Below are 13410 nucleotides of genomic sequence, written 5' to 3' on the forward strand. Positions count from 1 at the left end.
TGTGATCAAAGCTGAATTTTCAGCATCATTACTCCAGTCTTCAGTGTCACATGATCTTCAGAAATCATTCTAATATGCTGATTTGCTGCTCAAGAAACATTTCGGATTATTACCAATGTTGACAACAGTTGTGCTGCACAATATTTTTGTGGAAACTGTGATACATTTTATTTTTCAGGATTCTTTGATTAATAGAAAGTTCAAAAGAGCAGCATTTATTTGAAATAGAAATCTTTTGTAACATTACAAATGTCTTTCCTGTTACTTTTGATCAATTTAATATGTGTTTGCTAAATAAAGATATTAATTTCCTTTAATATAAATTTTAAATAATAATAATAATAATAATGTTCTTTTAAGAGTTGAACATTTTTGGACCCCACTGAATCTTATTTTATGGACAAAACGGCTGAAACATTATTCAAATATCATCATACAGTATGAGTTTGGAACGGCATGAGGGTAAAGCACATGATGACAGAATTTTCATTTTTCGGTGAACTATCCCTTTAATGCAGTAATTAATAATTGATTTGAGTCAAGTTATTTGTGCTCATGAAGTCATTTGCCACAAAGCAGTCGTGTTTTTATCCAAAGTGACTTTCAGGGCACTAATTGCAGAGCCATTCCCCCTTGAGCAGTCTGCTGTGATGTGTCTCGCTCAAGGGCACTGTGCTAATAAAGCACTACTATGATCTCACTAACTCTTTTTTCCTGTGTTACTAAATCCTGGGATTGAACCTACAATCTTCCTTAACCATTAGGCAGCATTGCTCTTAAGAAGGCAACTGGGTCTTTGCAAGCAAAATTGGAAGCAGACAGATGGATTTTGGACATCACACTAGTGATAGACCAATACATTGGCCAGACAGATTAACTGGCTGATAATTTGGCCAATGCAAGTGTTACCTCCCCCTTATGTCAGTTTTACAATCTACCAAGAGCTCTGCCAATGAATAATATAAGTGATACAATTTTTTTATTTCAAGTGTTTTTTATTGTTAGTTTATTTATTTATTTTTCTAGTGGATTATTTTGTGCAAATATTGTGTGGAATAATTATGTAAAATAAGTGTACTTTTAATTATGTAGTGTAGAAAAGTAAAAGGTTTTGAGTCAAAAGTCCCATTGCATAAATGTATTTTCACTCAAAAGGTGTCTTTCAAAGCCCTCTTCAATTAGAAATTTTTTATGAATTTTGTCCTTCAAACTAAAGTACTGTTGTATAAAGAAGTGAACACAAAAGCACACTGTCATACTTTCTGGCAACTATAAAGTCAACTGTATTTTTCTTAAATGTCAGGTCGGGGCAAGGAGTAATTTTTTCTGGATTCTTTGATTAATAGAACATTCAAAAGAACAGCATTTATTTAAAATAGAAATATTTTTGAACAATGTAAATGCTTTTACTGTCACTTTTGATCAATGTAATGTGTGTGCTTGCTAAATAAAGGTGTTAATTTCCTTTAATATAAATTAAATAATGTGACAACTTGCCCCGACCTGACATGTAAGAACAATATAGTTGACTATATAGTTGCCAGAAAGTATGGTTTTATTTTTATTGTGTTAACTCATTTATACAACAGTACTTTAGTTTGAAGGACAAAATTCATAAAAATATTCTAATTGAAGAGGGCTATGTATGTATATATATATATATATAACGGAAAGTATTCAGACCCCCTTAAATTTTTCACTCTTTGTTATATTGCAGCCATTTGCTAAAATCATTTAAGTTAATTTTTTTTCCTCATTAAAATATATATATACATATACATACAAATATATATATACATATACATACAAATATATATATACATATACATACAAATATATATATACATATACATACAAATATATATATACATATACATACAAATATATATATACATATACATACAAATATATATATACATATACATACAAATATATATATACATATACATACAAATATATATATACATATACATACAAATATATATATACATATACATACAAATATATATATACATATACATACAAATATATATATACATATACATACAAATATATATATACATATACATACAAATATATATATACATATACATACAAATATATATATACATATACATACAAATATATATATACATATACATACAAATATATATATACATATACATACAAATATATATATACATATACATACAAATATATATATACATATACATACAAATATATATATACATATACATACAAATATATATATACATATACATACAAATATATATATACATATACATACAAATATATATATACATATACATACAAATATATATATACATATACATACAAATATATATATACATATACATACAAATATATATATACATATACATACAAATATATATATACATATACATACAAATATATATATACATATACATACAAATATATATATACATATACATACAAATATATATATACATATACATACAAATATATATATACATATACATACAAATATATATATACATATACATACAAATATATATATACATATACATACAAATATATATATACATATACATACAAATATATATATACATATACATACAAATATATATATACATATACATACAAATATATATATACATATACATACAAATATATATATACATATACATACAAATATATATATACATATACATACAAATATATATATACATATACATACAAATATATATATACATATACATACAAATATATATATACATATACATACAAATATATATATACATATACATACAAATATATATATACATATACATACAAATATATATATACATATACATACAAATATATATATACATATACATACAAATATATATATACATATACATACAAATATATATATACATATACATACAAATATATATATACATATACATACAAATATATATATACATATACATACAAATATATATATACATATACATACAAATATATATATACATATACATACAAATATATATATACATATACATACAAATATATATATACATATACATACAAATATATATATACATATACATACAAATATATATATACATATACATACAAATATATATATACATATACATACAAATATATATATACATATACATACAAATATATATATACATATACATACAAATATATATATACATATACATACAAATATATATATACATATACATACAAATATATATATACATATACATACAAATATATATATACATATACATACAAATATATATATACATATACATACAAATATATATATACATATACATACAAATATATATATACATATACATACAAATATATATATACATATACATACAAATATATATATACATATACATACAAATATATATATACATATACATACAAATATATATATACATATACATACAAATATATATATACATATACATACAAATATATATATACATATACATACAAATATATATATACATATACATACAAATATATATATACATATACATACAAATATATATATACATATACATACAAATATATATATACATATACATACAAATATATATATACATATACATACAAATATATATATACATATACATACAAATATATATATACATATACATACAAATATATATATACATATACATACAAATATATATATACATATACATACAAATATATATATACATATACATACAAATATATATATACATATACATACAAATATATATATACATATACATACAAATATATATATACATATACATACAAATATATATATACATATACATACAAATATATATATACATATACATACAAATATATATATACATATACATACAAATATATATATACATATACATACAAATATATATATACATATACATACAAATATATATATACATATACATACAAATATATATATACATATACATACAAATATATATATATATATATATACATACAAATATACACAAAACTGTCCTAATATGTACTTTTAAAGTACTAATGTGTACTAGTATGTACCATTTAAGGATAAAAAAGGTACAAAGAAGTACATTTTAACTTTTGTACCTTAGGCCCCAGTGACAGCAAAAACAGTGTTTTGTTCATGTTTTTGCCATTGTTTAAATTTTAGCTGTTTCATGAATTATTTGGTAATTTATCATTCTTTTACTGTTAAATCTAGCTGAAAAGGCCGTCTAATGGCACATACTGTCCACACATGGTGCATGTTTCTTTTTTCTTGGGCAATAATGTTGAGAATGTAAAAAAAAGTGTGACAGCTAGCCCCTATAAAAGCATATTATATTGCCAGCTGGCCACCGCTCTCTCTGAATCTGCTATATACATACACTCTTTCGGTTCCATAGCTGTGATAGTCCACGGCGGCAGACACAGCCACTATAACAGCAGGCACTCCGTATCCAGTGAGATAGAAGTACTTGGTGCGCGAGTACTCGCTCTCGAACACTTCCACCAGCATGATGTACAGCTGCACGCCTTCCAGAAACATCCATGTAAACGCGGCCAAGAAGAAGAAATGCAGCAGGGCCGCAAACACCGCACAGACGATCTGTAACAAAGATGTACACACTGAGCACAAAAGCTGCTGAAACTATCCACCAGTATCTGTGTGATCTGTGACTCGCTGCTTTGTGTATTAACTCATCTGCCCTGTTATCACTTCAGAAATTTCCCGACGGATTTCCAGCATTTTATCTTTGTCATTTTCCATTTGTCTTTGCTTATATTCTCTTCTCTCGCTCTCTCTGAGGACACAATGAGGTTTTTGTTATTAACGAGAGGTCAAAGACCCTCTCCATTTCTGTAATTAACAAGAGTCAGGTGCCCAACTTAACAACTTAAGGAATTGTGTGAGTGTTCTGCAATAAATCTAAATCCATCAAGTGTGAATATGTGGGGCTTTCTGTATGTAGCTGGAGTGTGTGTGTGTGTACCTGGTATTTATCACGTTATGGGGACCAAATGTCCCCACAAGGATAGTAATACTAGTAAATTTTGACCTTGTGGGGACATTTTTGAGGTCCCCATAAGGAAACAAGCTTATAAATCATACAGAATGAGTTTGTTTGAGAAAGTAAAAATGCACAAAGTTTCCTGTAAGGGCTAGGTTTAGGGGTAGGGTTGGTGTAGGGCAATAGCACATAATGCACCTGGTCCGCTTTCTGAGAAACAGAGAGAGACAGAAGGATGTTAGTCAAGGTCCATATAAGCATCTACTGTATTAGGTAAAGGATAAAGTACAACATGTTTTTTTAATGTTTTTTTAAGCTTCTTAGTCTCAACAAGGCTGCATTTATTTGATCAAAGATACAGTAAAAACTGTAATATTATGAAATAAAATAACTTTTCTATTGTAATATATTTTCAATTGTAATTTTTGTCAAAGCTGGAATGGCAAAACTGAATTTTCAGCATCATTACTCCAGTCTTCAGTGTCACATGATCCTTCAGAAATCATTCTAATATGCTGATTTGCTGCTCAAGAAACATTTATTATTATTATCACAATTGCCGTCACTGAATAAAAAATAAAAAAAAGGTAATTACAACTTTTTTCTTGTAATCCTAACTTTTTTTCTCGGAAATGCATGATATAAACTCATAATTGTGAGTTATAAAGTCAGAATTGCAAGTAAAAAAAAATCAAAATTGTGAGATAAAAAGTATTTTAAAATTTTTATTCAGTAGTGGAAACGGGCTTCCATAGAAAACAGCTGTGCTGCTTAATATTTTTGTGGAAACAATTATATTTTTTAAAGTTTCTTTGATGAATAGATGTTCAAACGAACAGCATTTTTTAAAATAGAAATGTTGTATTATTGTATTTATTATTTTATGTGTATTATCTTTACTGTCACATCAATCTAATTCATCCTTTCTTAATAAAGATACAAATTTCTTTAAAAAAAAAATACTTAATAAAATAACCTTGAAGTATACTACTTTTTGGTAAGGGTTACCATTGCGTCCTTGCTGTTTGAGTGTGTTGGTGGAGAGATGAATGGAGTTGCCGGTTTGTCCAGATTGAGGGAAGATCAGATCAGCCAGATTAACATCTGTACTCAAACGTGCCACCTCCAGTTCTGCAAAACATAAACATGCTCACGATTAAATGCTGCCCCCTATCAGACTGGAGGGGAACTGTAAGTGGAAGTCTTGTGTTTTCTGAAGGTGCTGGGTAGTAACTGATAACATGTAATCTGGATTATGTATCAGATTCCCAAGTTTAAGTATTTGGAATTAGATTATATTACATTTTGATATACTCTTAATAAGATCACAGTTACTTTTTTATTGATTACATGCTTACATATTTTTCACACAATGGCAGTAAATTATCCATAATTTATTGATTCACCCTAATTCTTTTAAATGTTCCTTTCTAAAATAGCCTACTGCTTATATACATTCAGAAAGTCTTCCAGTTTTGTGGACATTCACACAAAGACCAGTAAGTGTAATCTATAAACGCTCTATTCAAACCAGACAAGTCATTCGGATCGTTCTTCTGGTATTCTGTTTTAAAAAGATTTAGAGAGCATCTTTTGTCACCCAAATATGACAATATCTGCATTCGTTCTCTAAAAAAAAGCAATTTCCTACATGTTCTCCGCTCTTTAGTGTACACATTCATGACAGAAAACTGTGCACAAGTGTAATCTATAAACACGCTCTATTCAAACCAGACAAGTCATTCGGATCGTTCTTCTGGTATTCTGTTTTAAAAAGATTTAGAGAGTATCTTTTGTCACCCAAATATGACAATATCTGCATTCGTTCTCTAAAAAAAAGCAATTTCCTACATGTTCTCCGCTCTTTAGTGTACACATTCATTTTACAAGACCAGCTCGTAGCATAAAGAAAGCCTTAAAGGAGGGAGAGAGCGAGAGGAGGAATACGTTTCTCATTTGAATAAACGGATAATGGTGGGAGATTTTGTCTGCGAGATTAAGATTAGCTTTCGGCTAAGATTTGAGATTGAAGAATAAAAAATGTGGAACATGATAAAAAAAAACACTTTTCTTTTTACTAAAAGGCAAAAAAGGATTTGCGCTCAGTGCTGAAAAGCATCTAAGAAGTTCTGCATAGGCTATTCATTTCTTGATTAAGGCTTATGTAAAAGACACATAAAATACTGATAAAAAAAAACACTATTTTCTTTTTACTGAAAGGCAAAAAAGGATTTGCGCTCAGTGCTGAAAAGCATCTATAAGAAGTTCTGCATAGGCTATTCATTTCTTGATTAAGGCTTATGTAAAAGACACATAAAATACATTAGATATGTACGTTTGCATAAATCCATGTTTCATGACTGATTTTTTTATGTGTACGATGATGTGCTAACCGAGTTTCTAGTCTGTTGTACTAAACACTGGAAACGAACATGCTGAAAAATATTTTGAAGAATAAACTCAAGTGGTTTTCCAAAGATTATTTTTTTATTTAAAAAAAAAAAACATACACATGAAAAATGAAAAACGAGTTTTTGGTCTGTTGTACTAAACACTGGAAACGAACATGCTGAATGACGCGGCACAATTACGTCAATATGACAGATATGTCTAGAATCTCTTATCCATTCTATTGACTGAAAGAACTTTTAATTGGTATTCTATCGAGAGTCTGATTAAAAATTGTACAAAATTGCTTCATGATGTACTGTGTGTTGTCAGAACTTTTTTATTACGACAATTAATGTAGGATAAACTGAAGCTACATGTAGATAGTGAAATTAAACATCTCATTCTTTTTATAGTTAATTTACATTTTGCGAGCTAACCACACAGTGTACTAGACAGCTGAGTAGTCTGTTACAATAGTTTACAGCTTTTATTTTATTTTTTAAACATTTTATTATATTTTTTTGTTTTTATTTGAATTACGTTTCAGTAAGTTTTGTTATTTACTTTTATCATTTTTATTAGGTTTTTCATATTTATATTTAGCTTTAATTTATTTGTATTTTAGTTTTAGTTTAAGTCATTTTAGTACTTACCAGGCACCATTTTTATTTTTTTTATTTTTTAAACATTTTATTATATTTTTTTGTTTTTATTTGAATTACGTTTCAGTAAGTTTTGTTATTTTTTAGTTAGGTTTTTAATATTTATATTTAGCTTTAATTTATTTGTATTTTAGTTTTAGTTTAAGTCATTTTAGTACTTACAAGGCACCATTTTTATTTTTTTTATTTACTAATATTTATATTGTACTTTATTTCAGCTTTCTTTTAATTAATTTAGATTTTTATTAATTTTTTAGTTAAGTTAACAACAGCAGGTCTATATCCTTTGCAAATGTTTCATCTTACAGTTTTATATTTATATTTTGTACATTTTTGTTTGCTCAGGCATTACAAACGTCTAGCTGAACTCGACAGGCGAACTAGGCCTACTCCGTGAGCTTCTTTTACCACTGACAACAATTGAGAAGTGTAATTTAATTATATTACAGTAAATGGTTTACAAGTGCCCAATTTTGTTTTAGAGGGCTCTTAAATGCCTGAAAAGGATTTATATTTTCCCCTGTCCACTGTGTTTCACATCCCAGCCAATGATAATACCAGTGAAGGGTTTCTTGTGACGCCATCAGCTATTTTCCTCTGGTTTCAGAGTGCTTAGTTACGTGGCATTTACGGCTCACGTGACTGGCAGATCTAAGTGCCCATGAGCAAAGATAGCAAATATTGTACACTTCTGAGGGGTCTAGTACCAGCTGAGCAGCTGCCATTGAGATGAATGCTAACCGATAGCTCAGTTAGCCACGCAGATTTGCATAAAAGAGATCACACAGAAGTCGGTGGAATTTTTTGATGTTGCTTATCCACTAATGAACCCCTCCGAAAACAACCATGTAAAACATCAAGGCCAAACAACTAAGGCATATGATCAGCTGCCAAAAAAAAAAACCCACAAGTGATGAAATATGCAGAGAGAAAGGGGAAAAGCTAGGCTAGAGGGCAATCCCACGGAGAGCTATTTCTCTCAGACGAGATGCATGTGAACTGGCCTTGAGTGGTGGAATAGCGGATAAATTGTTTGCCAGGAACGATAAATTTCCCCCTTTGCGCTGTGAAAGCACTGGAGCAGAATAGAGCAGTTAGCATGGATCCCTGAACACCATCACCCCTCCTCAATTTCTCTCTTTTCTATCTTTTTGTTTTCTTTCATTTATTCTCTTCCTCTCCCGTTCATCCTCTCTTTTCCACTCAGTCAGTTCGCACTGCATATGTCTGTCTCGCTCTCTCTGTCTCTGGTAATGTTCCGTTCATTCTGTCTCCTCCTTAGTATTGTTCTTCCTGCTGTTCTCATGTCCTCCCTTATTACCTTTCAAATCTTTGCCACCGGCTCCCTCACTTTCTTCCTCTCTCTATTCTTTCTCTGTCAATGTAAATAGTAAAAATTAAAGGAACAGTTCTTCAAAAAATTAAAAAGCTGTCATCATTTACTCAACCTCACATCACTCCAAACCCGCACGACTTTCCTACATCTGTGGAATACAAAAAGAGAAATTCTGAGGACCGTATACTGGTTTCCCATTACAGTTATCAGGGACTGGAGCTTGCAAGCTTTAAAAAGGCTGCAAAAGTATCAAATATAATATCATGAATGATTTGTGCATATGCAGACTTCTGAGCCAAGTGGACAGTGAATGCCACTATAAAAAATAAAAATTAATTAATTAAATTACATTTTATACAGTATGATGAGAATAGAGGTGGTCACTGGCTGTCAAGTTAAAGACTTTTAAAAATATATATATTTTTTTTTTAACTATTATGTAATAGGTTTGATTTTATACCTGTATCTCCTTGCATGCTAAATGAAAATGCACAAATGAGTCTTTTTAGACACTTTTTAAAAATCTGCTAAGTTGTTTAGTCATGTCTTTAAGTGTTCTTTAGTCATGTCTTATCTGACCTTGGGTATCAAGTGAGCCAGGATGAACAGGTGCATGTCATTCCTGCTTTTTTTCTGTGGTAAAAAACAAACATTAGCTGTTTCCCAGTGGGTCAGCGAGTCCGTCATGCACAGCATCTCTTAAAGAAAAGCTGAAATTGTGAACATTTCGATTTTATTATTAGTGTTGTTTTGGAGGCTAATGTCATGAATGTGTTTCTACATGAATGTGTCTTTACATTAAGTTTTGGGCAATAAAAGACAAAAAAAAAAAAATGGTTGGCTTCCTAGGCAAACTTATTCCAGTAAATTTCCTACTGAGATAAAAGATGTTGGTTGCTCAACAGCCACTGATCATTGTGTAAATAGAAAGAATAATGCATTATTTTGCAGTTCCTAGAAAAGGCCAACTGGCTGTTATGTAAGCCAATTTTTATTTGCATCTGGCGTTTGGTGAATGTTCATTTTAAACCCTAGCTGTAAAACTGTGCACCCTCGCAAACGCTCACACACAAAGGTTCACACAAGGCAAGGGGTAATTTATGGCTCTATACGAGCACTATATAGGAAAATGAAATGTCTCAGCTGTGCGGCGGAAACTAATATAAGAGTATTTTAAAAAAGTGTGATATTAAGATATTAAGCCTTTTAAATTTGGCAGTGAATATTATCACAGGGATATTAAAACCTCAACCTTGATATACAAATAAGACTTAAGGTGGTAGCTTATTAAAAAGCTTGCGGAGTATATCGCGGCACATTACAATGTTGCTTTTCATTTGAAAAAGTGCAGCATGCTGCAACATAAACATATGGACTCACAAAGCATGCCAAATATATTTGTCACTTTCACAAAAACGCTGCTAACAATAATTCCAGGTCAAATTCCTTTTATTTAAAATAGATCATGTCTCTATGGAAGTTCATGACCTTGCATTATTATTACTGCACATATAACGTGTATAATATCTGTGGCGAGGAGATATGTAATGTAATTAACGTCTCTCACTGTAGTGCACTCATCCGTAGGGATGGACAGAGGGATGTTTTGTCGTTTGCTGCAGGCTAATCTGGCCATTGGGTTGAATCATTCTGCACCAGTTACAGTAGAGCGGTGTGTGTGTGTGTGTGTGTGTGTGTGTGAGAGAGAGAGGGAGTGTGTTAAAGGCGGGATGAGTATATTCATTTTGACACCACTAAAGTAATGACCCTTTTACGAGAGAGAGAGAGAAAAAGGAGAGACAGAGATGAGAGACGATTGGGATAAAAGGTAAAAAAGGAAGAGTTATATTTACTTCCTCACAAAACTGCTTCTGAAATCTTCTGACAAACTGTGTCAAGAGGTCAGGGGAAAGTGTGTGTGTGTGTGTGTGTGTGTGTGCACTTGGGGGCTCGTACTGCGGAGACAGATAAGAGATTTTTTTTAAACTGTTTCCTCACACACACAGCGGCAATACTCTCCACAGACTTGGTAAATGGAGCAGAACTGAAGTGCTTTGAAGCTGAGGAGCTAATCCAGCGTGAAGAAACACACACACACACACTGCATTACATATTAGATGACCACCGAGAATCCATATTTGCTTGATGTCAGCACCGGGAGGCTTCAGACAGTTGTCATGGAATCCTGTAATTCTCTCTGTCTAAATCAGCAGGATCAATTGACATTTCGATAGACTCATTTTTTCATCTCAGCAGAGTATTTGAAAATGCACTCTGTCATTTTTTTGGTTCAAGTTGCTTTGCAGTCACCTTGGACTAATGCTACCTAGTGGTGTGGATGCAGGATCATGAAAAATGAATAGATTTTGGTTATCAATGCCATGAACAGAAACGTGTCAATTTGTAACGGCAAGCAATCCCTCAGATTTAAAATAAATAAATAAGCATTCTGTGAATTTAGAATTGTTCTGTGAATATAGAATTATTTTTTTAAAATCTATTCTTTGAGGTGACCTGCTCAATTAAAAAAAAAATTATTAGGCTTCTAATATGACTGGAGTCTTCCTCTCATGTTAAGATTTAAAACATATTTTTCAAAATTACTAGGGGTAAAACATTTTAAAGAGGAAAAATGACCTAAATAATAATATTAATAACAACAATAATAATAATTATTATTATTATTTAATAATCAATTAATTGTTCGAGTTCTATCTTGTCAGAACTGCCACTGGTTGGTGCATAAAATAAAATAAATTATAAAATACAGCAAAATAAAAAACAATCATAAAACATAAATATATAAAATACTAAAAAATGATAACTAAAAACAGAACACTGGAGCAACATTTAGACCTCAATTATCTCATTGGGTATAAATCAGTATAAATCCGTCATGTATTGGCAGGGTTGACTGAGCGGTCTGGCTCAGTTTGAGATATGCATCAGTCATTTTCTACCTCTAAATCAGTTCTTCTCATGCTTTTCCTTTTATTCAGTCTGCCGAGCTTTTCTTGGGCTTATCTACATTATTCTGTGCTTTTTTTTCACTGTCTGTCTGTGTGTGTGTGTTTATCAGTCGCATGATGTGACACTGCTGACCAGTGCTGACATCACTACTGCTTTCTCAGGAGAAAAAATTGCTCTGCTTTTATAAATGCAAAAAATGCAGCCCACGGGCACAAGTGCAGACGCACAGACACACACAAACAGCCAATATGATTCATATGCTGTGACACATACGGCTCCACACAAGTATAAAGCAGTTTTATGTTGAAAACTTTACATCTATGTAGATGCTGAAGTGATATGGAACATGAATAAGAAAGCAATGGCAATATGTGTGTGTCTACACACACACACACACACACACACACACACACACACGACATACAAAGCAAGGACAGAATAAAGTACCTGTATGAAGAAACGGCACGATCGCTCTCTCTTCTGGAGCTGAAAGACACAATATTAAAACATTACAATAACAATAACTCACAAACACAACTACACATGAAAAATCACAGCACAAATTTAATAATTCAGAGCCCAATAAGAAATAAAGCCTAATTAGCTGAAACAATCTGCAATAATTTAGTAATAAATAATTAGGGAATCATGATTCTATTGTGTATCAGAGCAGAATTAGAACCAAAATGAATCTGTTACTGAGTTACCGTCACCATGTTGACTAATGAAACTGAAACTGTAGCCACAAAACATTCCTGCATGTCTGCCAGGGCAATAATACTGTACATATACAAACAAACACCAGTGAGACGTATAAAGTCTGAATGGAGCAGAGGTGTCTGACTGTGTCTTATTGCAGATGAGCTGATGTTTGTGTAATTGATAACTTTAGCTGGATGCTGGTAATAGGAAACTGACAGGCTGGATGTTTAAAGTTAGTAAAGTGATATTCTGGCCCTGCAGTGTTCAGCTGGCTCCTGAGAGAATGAATGAGATGCCCTGCTCTAGATTTAGATACATTTAATGTGATGTGTGTAATTTT

General features: G+C 30.9%; 1 protein-coding gene across 1 annotated transcript in view; it reads right to left on the minus strand.

Moving 5' to 3' along the window:
* LOC107750472 (adhesion G protein-coupled receptor L3-like) overlaps window positions 1–13410 on the minus strand; it is a 74619-nt gene that overhangs the window by 24780 nt on the left and 36429 nt on the right. Inside the window, exons 9-12 of the mRNA XM_016565839.1 lie at window positions 12816–12854; window positions 11341–11353; window positions 6001–6140; window positions 4386–4648 (exon numbers count right to left, since the gene is read on the minus strand). Coding sequence (XP_016421325.1) covers window positions 4386–4648; window positions 6001–6140; window positions 11341–11353; window positions 12816–12854 — 455 coding nt within the window. The remainder of the gene's footprint in view (window positions 1–4385; window positions 4649–6000; window positions 6141–11340; window positions 11354–12815; window positions 12855–13410) is intronic.

Source organism: Sinocyclocheilus rhinocerous, unplaced genomic scaffold (assembly GCF_001515625.1).
Source record: "Sinocyclocheilus rhinocerous isolate Xijiao unplaced genomic scaffold, SAMN03320098_v1.1 scaffold1, whole genome shotgun sequence".
Classification (NCBI taxonomy): domain Eukaryota; kingdom Metazoa; phylum Chordata; class Actinopteri; order Cypriniformes; family Cyprinidae; genus Sinocyclocheilus; species Sinocyclocheilus rhinocerous.